Genomic DNA, 18,313 nt, shown 5'->3' with positions numbered 1-18,313 from the left:
TGGTCACCCAATGTATCTGTTACGTCCGCGTTGAATAAATGAATAAATAAATTATCTCCACGGCAAAACATGATGGATGCAGTATCAAGCTGTAGGAATGCTTAACAGGGTCAGGGAAAAGGCAAGTTTATTTATTTATACACAATGTAGCTCAAAGTGCTTAACAAGAAAATAAAGGAATGAAGGTAAAGTTGCAATAAAACTACAATAAAATAGAATCGAATAGAAAGGCCCTTATTATCCCACAGAGGAAATCCAGGTGTACTGTAGCAAAGAGCAAGTTTACAACTTAAGGAAAAAATACTGCTAAAAACACAGACAATTTACATGAATGAAAAAGACACTAAAAAACCAGCAGAGATGATAACGACTTCCTGAGTTTGTTTGCTGAGAGGAAAGTTCTGCATTGATGCTCCTGCCGTCCTCCGTGCATTTAGGGTGCAGAAAAACAGCAGAGATAGACACATTTATGCATCGCATAAAAAGAAAGCAATTATAAAATTGAAAATTTTAAGCCAAAAGCAACTAATAAAATAGTAAAGAATGACTTGATAATGTAATCTTGACCCTAATGGGAAAGCTGTAGTAAACAGTGGTCCTGATTAACAAGGAGCCACTAGCCTCTGCACATCTCAGGTTTTCAAGGAGTAACTGGTCGGGTTAATGCAAGGACTAAATACAGGGCAAACCTGGTAGATAACTTATTAGATGCTGCTAAAGGCTTTTGACCGGGGTGGAGGGTCACCTTCCAGCAGGCCAATGACCCTCAACATTCAGCTGGAGCTACATGTTGTTTAGATGGAAGCTTATCCATATGTCAGAATGGCCCAGTCAAAGAGCAGACCTTAATCACATAGAGTATCTCTGGCACAGCCCACAAAATGATATTCACGAATGCTCTCCGTGCAATTTGACTGAGCTTGAGTTATTTTCCTAACAAGAATGGGTGAAGGACAGATATGCAAAGCTGGTAGACACATACTCTATATACCGAGCAAATTTAGTGGCCGCAAGAGGTAGTTCTACGCAGTATTGTCTCAGAGAGGCTAAGTGCACCAATATCTTTTGGATATTCTTTTGAAAATACGAAAAAATCAAACTCTTTCAGTGCTGAGGTACTTTTTTAACACGACAAAATGCCATGTCAATGAATCATTGAGTCCTCTAGAAAGGCACCGCACTGGAGAATAACAGAATTCTGTTTGAGTTTTTTTGTTGATGATATAAAATTAGTCAACAATTTTATATCATTTTCTTTGACGTTTGTTAAAAGTTTCAAAGAAAACGAACGTTTCTCACACTCCTGTGGTCTGTGCGTCTGTTGTAACAAACAGCTTCTACTTTAGTCGTATTCAGTCCTCGGTGACACAAGGTTTTCATTTTGTGGTCAGGATGTAACAGCTGAACACCCAACTACTACCAGCAGGTCAGTGCCCTTAACAAAAACAAAACAAAATATTAGCTGGGAATCCTTTTTTGCCTGAAAGGAGGGGATTTCTGCGTGGAAACGTACGTTGGAGCGCGAGCCCTGCGGGTTTTGTATTCAGAGATAATCGAAGAAAAACTCCTAAGTCACAGTCACTGACGTTACCAGCCTCAACAGGAAGTGATGACTTCCGGCTGCTGTGTGACATCGAAATGCACACACACACACACAAACACACGCTGCTTCCCCATACCTCACACACAGAGCACACCAGCTCACCAGGAAGGAGCCTGGGGATAAGATAGAAGCATCACCATGGCAGGTCAAAGTGAGCACACGAGAAAAGGAGAGGGTTTGCTGCAAACACCTGAACAGGTAAAGTTCACCGATCCACTATAATGAACCGCTGCGTGTGTGTGTGTGTGTGTGTGTGTGTGTGCGTGTGTGTGTGTGTGTGTGTGTGTGTACAGCTCAACGGGGCGCCTCAGTTTTGTGGCTGTCTGTTCGTTGCCAACTGGTAGTTTGCATTGAGATCTGGTATTGATCAAAAGCACAGATAACGTTGGTCCGGAAAATGTTTCGGCTTCAGCGTTTGTTCGGTAACTTTTACAGTTTTTATGTCCTTTTGCAAACCCCCGGCAGAAACAAAAACATGTACTGTTTGAGGCATCAAACGGTCCAGCCACGCATCGAGTCACCGTCTCCTGATGGCTATTTGGAGGTCTGATGACTATGATTCATGGTGCTCTTAGATTTATATTTAGGTCAGATACTCTCAAATGAATCTTATTTTAGTCACTTCAAACCATGTTATCTAATTTATTTATTATTTTTTGCCTTATAATTTGAAGGAGAGTACTGATATTTGAAGGAGAGTGCTGTTTGATAAGCTAAAAGGCTTTTTATAAAACACGGTGCATCTTCACAGTGTAGTCCTGCTTCATACAGTAAAAAAAAACATCCTGAAACAAAAGTTTTGCTGGGGCATGTGTGTGAAGAGGCTGCCTCCGTGTGTATTTGCATATTTATTTTTAAAATGTGAGATTCCCTGTTCAGCTGTTTCTTTCTTTTTTTTTTTCCTGACTCGAATATTAAGCACCTCACAGTTGCCTCCAAATCATTTTCATAATCAGAAATAGAGGAAGTTCCCACTCTGCGAGTGAGGCATTATTAGAAGCCCAAGTCTAACTTGATTACTTTTTTAAAAGCACGGACAGATCTTGTAAAACAGCAAAATGATGTGGGCCTTTGGTTTCTTTTCATTTTTATTTAGTAAAAATGTTTAATAAAATGTGCAGTTTCCCTATTTGTACTAATATGCGTATTCTTGTCAATTGTTTTCCAGGAACAAGGCGCACACAGGCAGGTAAATAAGATCCACCAGTCAACATCTTCTAGGAACTACGGTTGTCAAAATGGACAAAGATTTGCTTATGAGTTTATATATATCTTGCTGATTATCTATATTTTTGGCCCATTTTTCTGCTATGCATGACAGTAAAAAGCAAAATGTTTCCGTCACTCTTGGTTAGTGGTTGGGTAAAGCCATTTGTTATCAAACTATTGTGTTTGCCCTTTCTAAATCACAATGACAACTGCTCCAAATGACCCTCACTAAAGTCCTGCATGAACTGCATGTTTGAGATCTGCCCAAAGTGGCTCTATGATATTCAGGGCAGAAGCCTCAGATGACCGCTGTTTCCCACTGTGGCCAATGGCAAGTCACCTGTGCGCTGTTTTGGATCATTGGCATCATTCAGAGCTGATGAGTGACAGCTTTTCTCCAGTATTTTCAGATAACTTGCTGCATTTATATTTTCCTTCGGTTTTGGCCAAAACTTCCCGACACTTTGGAGCTCACACATTCCCAAACAGGGATCCTCCTTGGTGTATTTCCGTAGAGGTCCTCTGCTTTTCTCATGATAGACCTCAAGGTCTCCTCTCCAAAGAGCCTCATTTTGGGCATACCTGAAAAAGGGACGTCACTTTTTATCAAAATTATTTGTTAGGTTTTCCTCGCATCCAGACCCAATTTTCCAATTTGCAGGTGAAATTGTTGTTGGTCTGACACTGACAGACCTTTTGCCCTCATGCGTATCCAACTGTATATTTGCTACCAGACCTCATTTAGTAGGTTATGTAAACATTTGGTCAGAGTAATTTGGGTAGTTGTTCTTGTCACTATGATTTAAATAGAGCAAACACAATTGTTTGATGATAAATATTGAAACTCTGTCTGCGTGTGTAAACCTTAGAGCCAGTTCAACAGATGTTGGAACATGTATTGGATACGTCCACCTTAAGCCTTGTATTATATATAAAGCTTAAGGTGCACATGTCCTGGGTTTTGGTTGGTTTGCCCCCTCACCGCTGCTAACATCCATCCATCTATCCATCCACCATCTATTGCATCTTATTTGTGCTGTGTTGCATGGGGGCGACTATTGATCAGTGGAAGTTCTCTTACTATCCGATTGCAGGTTCAATTCTACCTTCCTCCTGTCTGCGTATTTATGATTGTGTGCATGGTTGTGAGTGCAAATGGGTAAAAGTGGCTCTAGGGTAAAACGCTTTTGGTGGTCAGTGTGACTAGAAAAGTGGAATATGAATTCAATCCATCTTTCTCTAACAGTGTTTTGGCAGGAGGCACGATACACCCTGGACACACGTGGTGGAAAAAAAAAACACTTTCTCAGTGCCTCCAAAACCAAGGAGCTGATATATGACACATGGAAGTGTAGGAGAGCACACAGGACCATATCCATCATAGGGGCGGAAGTGGAAAGGACCAAGAGTTGATTGCATTTCAATTTGTTTTGATCCCATTTTATCACTGATCCCTAAATTAGTTTTATTGTGTGATGCTGTTGCTATGGTGTGAAAGAAACCCAGACTCTGATGAGAATGTTTGTGCTACACAGACATGTTTTTCATATGGTCTTCATGGGCATCTACGCTGTTTCCTTTCAACCTGCGGGCTAACACTTTTATTAGATGGGCTGGGCTCAGTAACCACAGCCTCAGTCTCAGCCTTGCTGTGGAGGTGAGACCCCGATTGATAGCTGGATCCGTTTAGAGCAGGAGAGACCTGTTCTGTTCAGAGCGCTCTGCATGGTTCTGTTCACGTAGGTTGGCATGAGACCAGCATGGCCAGTCCGTCTTTAGGTTATCTGATAGCCAAGCCAAGCAGCTGTGCACCTGCCTTTACCCAGGTCGGCCAAGGGACGGCGTTAGAAGAACAGCCAGCAGCAAGTGTGCAGATTACGTGCATTTCTTGTCACAGACAGCGGATGGTCCCAGAGTAACTTATCTCTCACCTACCCACAGATAAAAAGATAATACTGGTGGGGCTTGCCAATTAAAAAGAGAGAAAGTCAAAACTTAAGAACGACCAATCACAGACAGTCCTGTTGAAAACTATGTTCTTGCATCATTACAAGCACTGTCCTTATTTGAATTGACACTGTTTTACAAATTGGACCAGTTCACTACTTTTGTCAGGTGTTGAACAAAGAAACATGCATACAATATTTTATCATTACGACATCCAGGCCAAAACTCTATTTTCTGTGTAGGAAAAGTCACATTTAGTCAAAGAGTTGCATTTATGAGAGCAATCATGCTTCACCAGTTAAAGCAACATGTTGCTGGGCACAAGCTAATATAAGCAGAAGACTAAATGTAATGCTCTATGAGATAGAGCAGCATACAAAACATAATGAATAGCAAAAATGTTATTTAGCTGTCTGTTTGATCTTATTAGCAAAACAACAGGACCGTTGTTATCGTTAACTAAAGTAGATTTCTGATTTGAAATCAATGGCAGCCCTTAAGTTCAGCTACATGACAGTCTGTTGAGGTAAACTGATGTTAGTCGTCTTGAAATCGGTAGGTTGCGGATTCCAGCTTCCCCCCCCCATTCACATGTTGATGTGCCCCAGGGCAAGGCACTTATCTTTAAGTTCGTGCATGTTAGTGAGTGTGACTGAATGGATGTGGACATTGTCTCACTCACGCCTGCAGCTGGCCAGTCTAATGAAGTGCAGACACTTTTGGTCAGACTATGTCCAATTAGATTATAATGGAGAACATTGCCTCAAACAACACTTGATATTTCGTGAACCGTAAGCGCTAGAGACATAATCTTTTCAGCGTTTAATTCGGAACGGATAGGGGAACAAGACAAACTAAGCTCTTTGAGCTGACTAAAAATAAATCCAGTCCATTTACAATTTAATGATATATTATTAGTGTGATGCTTTAACTCTGTCAGAAAACAGCATGATAATGTATGATATGTTCTCAGGTTTATGGGGATTCAATAAGTTATTCCACACTATTATGCACATCTTAACATTTTAGTCCATTTTACAAACTTTGCAGCATAATGCAAAAAAAAACAGAGGCTACAAAAGTCTGTTATTTTATGGATAAATATGGCCATGGGTTACCTTCCTTTGGCTTGACCAACTGCTCCCAAAAAACGTCTGCGCATGTGCCTCACACTCACACACACACACACACACACACACACACACACACACACACACACATATATATATATATATTTAGAGAGACCTATCACAAGTGACATGTTTTCAGAATATGGGACAATGCTGGAGTACCCGGCGGGCCCAAACATCCATTGGGGGGGACATGCAAACCCCATGCAGCAAGACCCAAGAAAGGGATTTAAACCCAGGATCTTCTTGCTGCAAAACAACACTGCTACTAACTTTGCTACTGTGCACCCCAGCGTGCATAAACAATGGCTGTAGACCTAAAATGTTTTTTTTTTCAATGTAACCAGTAGACACAGGGACGTTTTACTGTGTCAATTTAAGCTTTAAAGGATGGCAAGCTGTAAGTCCCTGGCAACCTTTTTTAACTGTACTAAATGGCATGGCTTCTCCTACAATATCTATCAAGGCAATTCACAGGAAATGCCTCAGGTTAGGATACAAAATATGGAAACACTTTGCGGAGGTTCGCAGTTTTTTTTAGAAATTGTTTTTTTTCACAGGACATGTTCCGATTTACGGATGTAAAGGGACCAAACCTTTGAAACAAAATTCTGTTTCAAAACCTCAAATATCTTCTATTATATATTTTGCACAGTTTAAAAGGTATTGAGATGCGGTTTTCTCTGGCTCCACGGAGAATGGTGTAACGCAGCATTACCCCTAAACCATATTCAGCTGCACGCTGCTGGTCAGGTGGCTGAAAGAAAGCTCCTAAACTTTCCCCTCCCTCACAACAATGACAAATGTGGCTGTTTGGAAGTATTTGAAGTTGCTACAAAAAATAGTCAAGACATGAAAACTAAAGCAGCACCACCAATCATTCTTAGTACAGAAACACTATTTCAAAACAACTATTGGCAAACTATGAGCAGCCTGTCTGTAAAACAACTGGCTGGCTGCTCAACTGTGTAGTCTTAGTAAAGACGTAGCTAATGTCTGTTTGTTATATTCTAAGTGCTACTCTAATAGAACAACACATTTTTATGATATTCTGCACAACGAAGACTTGAAACTACATTTATTCCACATTTCTGTCAAAAATCAAATAAATCTTATGGCAAATATTATCCTTGCAATAATCCATGTGTTAGATTATTTTAGCAGCAATTATATTATACTATTGTTAAACAATGTCATTAACCAACTCGTGCCTTCACATTCCAGAAAATCTAGCACCGGGTTAACGAAATAGCTAGCTTTTACAGAATATGCGCAAAACTATTAATTATTAAAAGCTATTGATATTTTTAACAGGTCACAAGGTGCTGAATTGAAACATTTGCTTTAAAGAGGACCGTTTTATTTAACTTTTTTTCTTGTCTCTTAACAGTTTTCCCCCATCCATTCACGTAAGCTCGGAGTGACGAGGCGACAGAGAGACAGGAGGGTGAATAACAGACTCGGATCTTGAGTTATACGTCTATCAGTTTCTAAGACTGGCTTTGGTCCCAAGCAGAATAGGCAGTAAACTTTTGTGTTTGTTCCAGGATTTGAAAGAAGATGAAAATCCAGAGGCCAAAGCAAGACGACACAAGGAGATGGAGGTGCGCTCATTTCTTTGTTTTAGCTGGAATAAAATGGTATTATGCCACCTATTGTAATTAAGGTTGATTTCTATCCATAGCTGAACCCTCTTTATAAGGAGCTTCTGTACACCATCGTCCATAAGATGGGTAAACCAGCGTCAGCTGAGGTCTTCACAGATAGCCAGCTTCACCAGTACATCCGGGAGGTAATTCCCCTTTAGCACAGAACAACAGGCACGGTTTGGCCGATGACTGACGTCTCTTTCCTTTCCCTCTACCAGGCTTTCACTATGACAGAAGCAGAGCACGACAGTCTGATGGAGAAAGTACAGAACACGGAGGTGAGAAAAGGAAATCGCCATGCTTTTTTTCCTTTCAATAGACCGTTTGAGACCCCCACATCTATTTATAGATTTCAAGTGAAGAATCTTAACATACCGTTGGCAGGAAACTGCGTCACTGGAATAGTTGCTACTGCTCTATTTTCCAAGTGTCTGACAAATCTTGAAACCCCCCACAGCCGCCGGTATATTGCCTGATGGTCACCGTCAAAGAAGCTAAGGAAATCCTAGGAAAAGACGTCAGTGGTGAGTTCTTTGTTGCCCTCTACAGTCAAGATCTTTGCATCTCTTAAAAATATCTGCACATGATCTCAACAGTTACTGTAAGTCAGTCTATGTTTTGGTCCTTATGATCCCCATGATTTAGACACAGAATACCTGCTAATAGCTACCCTGCTATTAGATTAGATTAGGGTGATAGGTGGTGCTCCTCTAGTTTCTACACCATTACTGTCTTGGGTCTCTTTGAGTGGAAGTATTTCCAAACAGCTGAATTTTCTTTTCCATTAAACAACAGAATGGTAATATAACCATCTGCCGTTGCCAAAACACTTTATACTCCACACAGTCTGAGAAAACTACGATGACTCCAACACTTTCTAGGGGGATCCCGTTAAAGGGAGTTCAACCTGTGGGAGCAGTAGGGTAAAAAATCTACTGCTACAATTTTTTTTTTTTTTAAATTGTTACTTTTTTAAACCTTGGTATGCCTTCTTACCTTAGTGGCCCATGCCTTCTGGGCTCCTTGTTCCATGTGTGGCTAAAGCTAACTCTTTAGGACTGACTTGCATGTTTGTCTTGTTGTCTTGTGTTAGTTCAGAGAACAGATTTCAAAAAGAACAGATTTTTTTATGGCCCTGAGTTTTTGATGAGAATTTTTCATATTAAATATCTTTAATTTTTACGTTCACTGAAAATAATATTACTAAACATGGAGCCCATGAGCGGTAAATGGTAGATTAACAAAGAGCTGGTATGCTTGGCTAGGGGGAAATAGAAGGATGTTAGAGCTGATTAGCTCCGGCGTCAACCCACTTTAACACCTGTACATCAGGACATTTCCATGAGATGACCACCTGGCCTCATACAAACCCTCCATTAAACTGTTTTAGGTGATAACACCACCTAATGCGTCTAGATCTGCCAGATTATAGCTAATAAAGTCTTCTACATGAGGCCCAGATCCATTGGCCTTTCTCGTTTTCGCCTGCCCGGCTCGGTTTATGTTTGCTGCTCATCCCCAGTACGAGCCAGTGGAAATGGGCCTTACACGGTCAATCACTGGCCTGCTTGTGCAGCCCATTATGTCCAAAACATCTGAACTTTCCATTTAAGTAGGTGATTGCTTCAGTAATACACCATGTATTAGAAAATGGCGTAAACCGCTGGCAATTCCTTTGGACTGTTTGGATTTGAAAAATCCAAATGAAAAGTTTGTCACTGATAACAGCAATTAGCATATTCCACAGATTTGTTTTTTTACTTGTACCAGGTCTTAGTGTCACTAAAGCCAACATATCTATCCTCAGTGGTATTTGTATGACCACAGATTGATAAGCTTGGCTTTATCTTACTTAGTGTGCTGGCGATTTACACAAACTGGCCACTCTACACATTGCTGGTGCCACGTTGGGTTAGAACTGCCTTAATTCTTATCGTGCGAATCAAAAATGTGTTGGAAAGATTTCTCACAGATTTGTATCCATATTGACATGATAGCATCACACCTTTGCTGCAGATTTGTTGTTTGCACATCCACAAAGTGAAGCTCCTGTTCCCACAAAGCTGAGTTGTGTGACTAAGTGCATTATCCACCTACAACAATTTGTAGTTAGTGAAATGTGCTATACAAATAAATGTGCCTTGCCTTATTCTGAATTAGCTATCAGAAGAGGGGTGCACCATTGTCAGCAACAAGACTTTGGTAGACTATGGTATTTAAACAATCCTGAGTTGATATTAAGGAGGCCGAATTAGGCTAATTATTCCATACCATTCCAACACCTACAATAACCTTAACTGTTTATATCATGCAGGGTCCATCCGTGCTTTCATGTTGTCACCAAATTCTGACCCTAATATCTAAATGTTCACGCCTCAGTTTCCTATTCTTATCTGACAGTGGGGCTACGAGGTCTTCTGCTGCTGTAGCCTATCATCTTCAGGATTCAACTTCCTTTACGTTCATAGATGGTAAACTGGCATGCCTCGCTTGTAACGAGTGGCTATTTGTTGTCTCTATGATATCTGAAACCAGTCTGCCCATCCCCAAGGTGTTTTTGTCCACACAAGCTTCGCTCACTGCATATTTCTCTTTCTCCGACCTTTCTCTCTAAACCTCAGAGATGTTTGTGAGTGACACTCTCAGCAGTTTCTAAAATACTCAGACCATTCTGTCTTAAATCAACAACCACGCCATGATCTAGGTCACTGACTCCCCCTTGTCTGCCCATTCTGATGCTTGAGTTTACCCTCATGCCTAGAAGCATTTGGTTGCTGCCTGCAATTGGCTAATGCATTGCATTAGCCAATTGCAATTGCTTTTGGCCAATTGCATTAGCCAATTGCATGTAATTGCAATTACTTAAACAGATGGTGAAGTGGCATGTCCACCTGATGTTGGAAGAGCCTTCTGAATCATCATTTGCTTTCCTTTGTAGAAAGTGGACTAAAACACAAAATATCAGTAGAAGAAGCATGTTGTTACTGATAGCTTTGCCCATGTTGTTTTTTGAAAACATTAATACTTAAAAATTCACTTGTGAGATGTACAAATTATTTTTTTTTCAAACATGAATTTAATTGAAATGTGTTTTGAGGGCAGACTGACGTATTGCCTATTTCAAAGAATGGATTGTGGGTTTTTTTGTGTGTGCGTGCACGTGTGTTTGTATGTGTGTGTTTGTGCGCGCAGGTTTTAGTGACCCTTACTGCCTCCTGATGGTACTGGAAGATGAGGAGGAGAAAAAGAGCAAAGTGAAAACCAAACCCAGCAAATATGTTGTGAAGGGCACAGTATCCCATGAGAGAATCTACCAAACCGATATCAAAAAGCAGACCTTGAACCCTATTTGGAACCAAACCTTTGTGCTGTGAGTTCAAACTTGTGCTGTGATTCTGATAAATTGGTGGGTGGGTGGGGGGTCCCTACTTATTTATTTTTGTTCGTTTCTTCTTCATTAGAGACTTTGAAGATATGACGAGGGCTAGTTTCCATCTTGAGATGTGGTGAGAAGAGCACAAATACCTTCACTTTGTCTGATTTAGTTAAACATTCAGATATGTTCACTTGTCCCCAACATATGTCCCCACACCTTGCAGGGACAAAGATGAAGAGGTGTCTCTCACTCAGAAACTGGAAGACATCAAAACCAACTTTAATAGTTTAAGAAGGTATTTGACATTTTCTCAGACTTCTTTAATGGCTTGAATAATACATTCTGACAAATGTTCCTGCTTTAATTACCAATTTTCTGCCTAGGATGATCAAGGAGGCCAAAAAGGAGAAAGGCACAGATGACTTTTTAGGAAATATTGTCTTAAAACTACAGGTATTAAAAGCTCTTGATTTATTTCCCTATTTTACTCTAGATGTCTGTTTCAGTCTAAAACCCAACTGTGTCACAACATTACAGGATCTCCACTGCACTGAGGACAACTGGTACAATCTGGAGCCAAGAACGGAGACGTATCCTAATCGCGGCCAGTGTCACCTCTTCCTCAAGTTCATTCACAAAGCTGTAAATGAATATCCTCAGAAATGTGTCTCACTTTGCTGTTGGAATCATGTTGGACAGCATAGCATTTTCCACGTTTGTGAATAATTCAGTTCAATCCAATTCTATCTATAAAGCACAGTATTCAATACACACATCATTGCAAGTCAAATTTTAATCAAATCATACATACAGATTGATCAAAATGTTTCCTAAGGAAACCCAGCAAATGGCATCAAGTCTTGACAAGCTGCATTCACTCCTCCAGAAAAAGTGTAGAGCCACAGTGGACAGTCGTCTGCATTGTCCATAGCTTTGCAGCAATCCCTCATACTGAGCATGCATGAAGCGACAGTGGAGAGGAAAACTCCCCATTAACAGGGAGGAAAACCTCCAGCAGAACCAGGCTCAGTGTGAACGGTCATCTGCCTCGACCGACTGGGGTTACAGAAGACAGAGCAGAGACACAAAAAGCACAGAAGCACACATTGACCCAGGAATCATTTCTATGTAATGTGGTAATAGCGGATGATCTGTCTCCCCTGGATGATGTCACATCTAACAGAACGTCAGACCAGGTGTACCTACTACGAAGAGAAAAATCAATGAAAAAAGAACCAAAAGCTAGAAGTTGAAATAATAACAAGCAATGCAAATTGGAGAACAGTAGGAGAATTCAGCAGAGTGAGAAAGATAGACCATGATGTCCTCCAGCAGCCTAAGTCTATAGCAGCACAACTATAGAGGTAGCTCAGGGTAACATGAGCCACTCTAACTATAAGCTTTGTCGAAAAGAAAAGTTTTAAGCCTAGTCTTAAAAGTAGACTTTTTATTAAGGTGTGTTGGAGCAGGGATGCATCCAAAAGTTTCAGGACAGTGGCTCTCGAGGACTGAAGTCAGAGACCTCTGATTCAGAGATTGAAATGTTGCTGGGTTCGTCTTTGCAAAAGTCAGATTAAATGCACATCTGCGTCTGGCACTCTTAGGCCATGTCCCAGATCTCACAGGATTTGGTCTGGACTTTGACTGGACTATTCTAGCACATGAGCATGCTTTGCTGTAACTCACTGAACGGTACAGCTCCGGCTGTACCGTTGTTGTCCTACTTGAGGGTAAACCTCAAGTCTCAAGTTTGTTTCAGCTTCTAAAAGCTTCATCCATCTTTCAGTTAACTTCAACCAGCTTCTCTGCCCCTGTTGCGAAAAAAAAAAAGCATATCCACAGCAAGATGGCTCCTCCACCATGTTGGATCATGGGGACGATGTGCTTAGTATTATGAGCAGTATTAGCTTTCCGCCACACACTCATACGTGTGTGTCTTCCTTATAGGCGTGTAAAGCTTGAGTTACTCTCTTCTGACTCTTCCATAAAAGTGAGATTCTTGAAGTTCAGAGGCTATGAATACTGTTGCCTGCATGTTTGTTGCAGCTATCAGGACACATATTGTGTGTGTTTTTGTGTGACTGGCAGAGAGACGGGACTCTGAGCGCCGGTCGCAGCGCCTACACAAACTACTGTGGGATCCTGCAGCAGTTTGTTGAAGCTTACATCTCCAAGCAACAGGTGCATCACACACTTTCTCTCAGGGCTCTTGCTGTTTTCACCTTTTTAACCCCAGTCCTACGTTTTCTCGCGCAGAGCTCTGCACCGTGGAAAGGGGCGTTGTGCGGCGAGGCTCAGACTCTGCTTGAACTCTACGCCACGCAGAACGACCTCTCTCCTTTTCTGCAAGACCTGGCGTAAGCCCCGTGTTTTCCTTTTACAGACTTTTGTGGTTAGGCTAAGCGGGAAGCAAATAACGACCTTGTAATTTGCATGAATTTGGACATGATGAACAGGGATAAATCTGATTTATTTGGACTGTATATGTGATCAGATTCAAATGTGAATCAAACCTGACAATGCCCTCACTTGTTGCCATAAAATTGCAACTTCTGAGTTTGACAACTCCCAGACGGAGAGGCCGTCAAAAGGATAACCGTTCTTGAAGCCATTTTAGCCTTTCACTTGAACCAACTATGTCCTACAGCGATGTGCATCTACGTCAGAAGTGAGGCCCTCGGGCCAGGTGCATCTCAGAATCGTTTTCTTCTTTCACCCTACTTCACACCTCCATGCATGTGACCACAACATTTCTTCTGAGAGCCAGGCAAACAACGAGCCTAACGACTCTCCATTGTGAAGGGCGATCAGTTCTGGGTGATTCTACATGTGAATCTAAGCTCTAACGAGGCCTCACAGGTCTAGAAACTTGGAGCTCCACACTACTCCATACATTTTGAATTAAGAAAGCTTCCTGGATGGGAAGTGAAACGTCTTCAGCTTCAGAATAGAAGTCACGTTGTTTTATTTTGGATTGATGTCCCACCCCCCACCTCACCATGGTATGTGCGCATGTGTGCCTTCAGGGTTTGTTTCATTGGAACAGTGGAGGTTCTTGCAGGAATGGAGCAACAGGTTGTTTCTATTTTGACAGCTCAACCGGCCTCTGGCACAGATCAAACAAGCAAAGTTTGGTCTACGTAAAAAAAAAGAAAAAAAAAAAATGGGCCTTGGTTAACTTTCAAATGAACAATGGTGTGGTTTCCTTTTGGACCATCCAGCAAACCAAAAAGAGGAAGTGATGTCACCTGTACTCATGATTCAAGGACATGTATGCAATATAAAAAAATGTCCCTGCTCTGGGTCTGTGTAACCACAGCAGCATGTTTTTTTTTCTCTGCTGCTGCTGCATTTGTTTCATTATACGTAGTATAGAGGCTCGTTAAACAATATATACGCAAATCAATTATTCCTACAAATAATCATTTCAGATATCTAGAAAAGCATTCTTCCTATGCACAATGAACATTTTTGCTATCTTGAATGTCATTCTTTATAGCTTAAATGATGTACATGCAGGTCCCCAACATGCTTAGTAGCTGCCAAAGCAAGAGGCGGAGCTGTCTTATCCGTTCATCCATCCATCACTGGGCGAGAGGCGGGGTACACCCTGGACAGGTCGCCAGTCCGTCACAGGGCAAGGGGACACTTATATAACTGAATTTGTTATATCAAGCCCTGAAGACCCCAAAGTGCTTAGCAATACAATCCCCCATTCATACACACATTAGTTCGCTGACGGTGATAACTTACATTGTAACCACAATGTAGGTTGTGCCCTGCAGACTGACAGATTCCACTGGGCCCTCTGACACGGGGCAACCTGACCACCTGCCATGCGAGTGAAATGTCTTGCCCAAGGACACAATGACTGGCCGGAATGGGCTTTCGAACTGGTTACAGGACGAACTTCTAACTCCTTGCACCACCACTGTCACCTTAACTGTGGACAAGGATAAACCTTTATCTAGCTACTCCTGTAGAATGTAAAAACATCCACAATGGAGCAATGGAAAGGTATTTTTGCTGACAAAAGCCCCTAGTTCAAAATGCTCTGGCACTCTGAATGGTTGCAACCACAGCTGGAGGAAGGCCTCTAGCTAACAAAGTGGACCTTTCAGCAGGTAGGCTGGCCCTTGCCTGGGAGAGCTGGCCCCAGTAGGTGGAGAGTTCCCCGAGCTCCGCTACAAGCAAGCTGATAATTTGTGCCAACGAGGGACCGCTAGAATGTGGAGCAGTCTCCTTCTGCGTACTGTCTCCAGCACTGGCAGAATCATTTCAATATATACGCAGGAACATTTGTATGCAGGAAATACATACAAATGTTCACTGGGCAGTGCCTTCTGATCTGTTTTTGAACAGAACAGGAGAAAGTGGATGTGGACTTGTGTTGCATTAGGTGAAATGGGCCATTGGACTTCTAACTTTTCATCTGCAAGCCAGCCAGGGGAAACAAACATGCATCTGGCTCCATCAACACTCCAAGGCAAACATGCGTCATGCTAGTCTTTACCATGAAGCAAGAAGCCGCATCCCTGAGGACAGTGATGAAACGATGACTTCAGCTTTGTTTGTTTTTTTTTTTTGCTTGGTGCTCATCCCAAACCACAAAGCCAAGAATAGGAAAAAGGCATGAAAACAAAACAACCACTCATCGGGCAGACACGCAAACCAGCAGGCAGCGGTGGCTAACTCCAACAAGAGCGGTTAAGCTAGTTTTTGAAACCTAAAGAAAGAGCGAAGCTAACTAGCAGTAGCTAGATAGTCCAAATCTTGGAAAGGGTGTTCTCACCGAGGTGAAGAGCATAACGACCAAATAATGACTGTGATCCACCTGTCATCACATGACAGATGCCTAAAGGTGAGATTGGAGGTGTCTTGAGTTAGGCCACGCAGGGGTTGCCACATACTTTGTGTTGTACCTAGTGAATGAACTGAAAGGGAACATCTCAGCAGTTTACTGAAATGCTATTTCATGAACTTTTGGCCTGTTATGATGGTTACATTGTATGCTAATTTGCATTGGAGTTGAAGACTGTTGATATGTGAAATGGAGGTCAGAGGAAATCTTTCTGTGTGAAACATGTGCTAAGAATAGAACATGCAGCGTTTCTGCTCAGAATACTGTCTATAAAAGGGGATTGCTTGAAAAGCTAAAATCTATTAAGTGAACAATACATCATTAACTTTTACAATAGTGCCAGTTTAGGGTTGTTTTTAGAACAGTTGAAGTCTACTTTGGCTTTTTCGCTGTTTGCTAAAACCTCTTGATACAACCAATTTTGATTTATATCAATTATAAACAAGAGTTATCTACTGCAGTTAAGATATTAACTGTTTATAACATTGAGCAAAACCCCACTTCAGTTCAGATATATCCCATCAATACAGCATAAACTCATGTTGTGTCGACTGTTTGAGATTGAGAATTTCTCCAAAAATCCAGCCTGTCCTGAACAGTGTTTAGCTTACCTCCCACGAGGGAATTTCTACCTGATTCTCAATCTGAGACACTGATTACTCATAAGTACTCCACAAAACCGCACTTGGTGTAAAAGGGTCTATAAAGAGTGTATTAGATGTACCTATGGACCCAATATATCATACTGAAAATGGCTGTCTTTCATCTAATATCTTTTACTGGGAATATTTTACATAAAATAATATTTGTATCATATGCCTGCTCTGAACAAGTGTGATTGTGTTTACCGCTGCCAGGAAGTGGGTGGCTTACAGTAAACTGTACCAGACTTTGGAGGTGGACTCGTCTGTGCTGCTCCAGCAGCTCACCAGCATAGAGTACCACTGGCATCAGCAGGAGCTGCCCTACCAGCAGGTATACATGCACAACTCATTGTCATGGACAGAAACTATCATACAACAGTCAAAATTGAGCTAATTTAAACTTTTAATGCACACCACGTCAGAGATATACAATATAAAACAAAATACGTCACATATATCACAATCCTTTGCAAGTCAAGGACGGTTAAGGAAAAGGACCCGAGTACTTCTTATTTGATGCTGCACATTGAAACTTGATTTTATCTACAAGTTTTCAGTTAAAAAAAAAATATTTGCATATGTAGCTTGTTTGAACTTGTGTTATCATTTCTAAATGTGTGCTTGCTGAGCTAAAAGCTCAGAACAAACTAGAAGTTAAAGTTTCAGCACAGACGGTTGTTGTGTAAGGTGCTGCTTTCTGTCGACAGAAACAGGAACTTGGAGACTCTCTTCACGGTTTCCTGCAGTACGGACTCTGTTTGGTTTCCAAATACAGAGACATCTTCCCCCCAACTCCCAGCGCAACTCCAAAATTGCACACACTGCTCAGGTATCTCTAGTTGGAAAGGAAATTGTGGCAGAGATGTTTTAATTATGAGCACATATTATGCAACACGTAATTGTACTTTATCAACCCAGGATATTGGTCCAGATTTGTAAGACTCAGGCTTTTCAGAAACAGAACCCAGCCCACTTTGAGCTTCACGAGGAAGTCCACGATGCCATACAGGTGAAGCATCTTTGCGGTTTTAGTTGTGCGTGCACTTTTCCTTTTACATAAATCGCTCAGCTGAAAATCTAACTTTTATATCAGAAAGGTACGGAGGTCTGGTTTGACATGAAAAGGGGTTTGCATCAGCCAATGACCAAGGTAAAGTCACATCACCTCATTTACCAAGGTAGAAATATCCTGAATTTGTAATAATAATAATAATAATATATTTCTATAAAGGATATTTGAATGTACAATTATGCAACAATTAGACATCAGATGGTTTTTGACGCAGACAATACTGTCCAGCTAAAATAACATTTTGTCTCTTCAACAGTAAATCTTTCTGATATCTAAAAAAATCTGTCCTGTAGAGAAGTGTTGATACTTCACATTCCTGTGTATTCGCCTGTTAGCTCTCCAGACACAGGGCCTTGTAAAAGTTTTCACACCCTTTGGTATTTTTCATATTTTATCAATTGTATCCCTTATTTCATAAACAAACAACAAGTTAATTATAATTGTGAAGTGGAGGGAAATTACATAGTTCTCAGGGGGGTTTTTTTAACAAAAAAAAACTGCTTTATCTTTCTCTATCTTTGACCTGTTTTATATAGATTTGAACTCTGTTCTGATTTATAAGAGCATGTTTGTGTGTGGGGAATCCAAGAAAACACAATTTCTGCACTCTGCTAAAACACAGGAACTGACAGAGATTGGGAGCGCCCTCTCGAGGCTGATAGCAGAAGTACTGGAAGACATAAAACACAACAAGGATATTTGGAACAGAGTTTTTGTCAGGTAGGACCAGCAATAAAAACCTTTTTTAAACCTGTCGCCTGGACAATCACTATTTGTGGCTCTGCTAAGGTTTGTACGTTGTCATAAAAACCCTACTAGAGT

General features: G+C 41.2%; 1 protein-coding gene across 2 annotated transcripts in view; it reads left to right on the top strand.

Moving 5' to 3' along the window:
* The first annotated feature begins 391 nt into the window (after positions 1-391).
* Positions 392-18,313, top strand: part of unc13d (unc-13 homolog D (C. elegans)) — a 27,215-nt gene continuing 9,293 nt past the window's right edge. Inside the window, exons 1-19 of one of the 2 annotated variants that reach the window (XM_036142503.1) lie at positions 392-1,801; positions 2,772-2,792; positions 7,280-7,336; positions 7,437-7,493; positions 7,574-7,681; positions 7,757-7,816; positions 7,996-8,062; positions 10,731-10,908; positions 11,000-11,044; positions 11,138-11,209; positions 11,298-11,367; positions 11,452-11,556; positions 13,003-13,095; positions 13,171-13,271; positions 16,633-16,750; positions 17,127-17,248; positions 17,338-17,428; positions 17,513-17,569; positions 18,114-18,211. In XM_036142503.1, coding sequence (XP_035998396.1) covers positions 1,742-1,801; positions 2,772-2,792; positions 7,280-7,336; positions 7,437-7,493; positions 7,574-7,681; positions 7,757-7,816; positions 7,996-8,062; positions 10,731-10,908; positions 11,000-11,044; positions 11,138-11,209; positions 11,298-11,367; positions 11,452-11,556; positions 13,003-13,095; positions 13,171-13,271; positions 16,633-16,750; positions 17,127-17,248; positions 17,338-17,428; positions 17,513-17,569; positions 18,114-18,211 — 1,580 coding nt within the window. In that variant the 5' untranslated portion in view covers positions 392-1,741. Of the gene's footprint in view, positions 1,802-1,854; positions 2,148-2,771; positions 2,793-7,279; positions 7,337-7,436; positions 7,494-7,573; positions 7,682-7,756; positions 7,817-7,995; positions 8,063-10,730; positions 10,909-10,999; positions 11,045-11,137; positions 11,210-11,297; positions 11,368-11,451; positions 11,557-13,002; positions 13,096-13,170; positions 13,272-16,632; positions 16,751-17,126; positions 17,249-17,337; positions 17,429-17,512; positions 17,570-18,113; positions 18,212-18,313 lie in introns of those variants that run through there. The other variant, XM_036142502.1, reaches the window with a different exon arrangement.

This window comes from Fundulus heteroclitus, chromosome 10 (assembly GCF_011125445.2).
Source record: "Fundulus heteroclitus isolate FHET01 chromosome 10, MU-UCD_Fhet_4.1, whole genome shotgun sequence".
Taxonomy (NCBI): Eukaryota; Metazoa; Chordata; class Actinopteri; order Cyprinodontiformes; family Fundulidae; genus Fundulus; species Fundulus heteroclitus.
The sequence above is the reverse complement of the archived record's forward strand: the minus strand, read 5'-3'. Positions and strand labels throughout refer to the sequence as shown.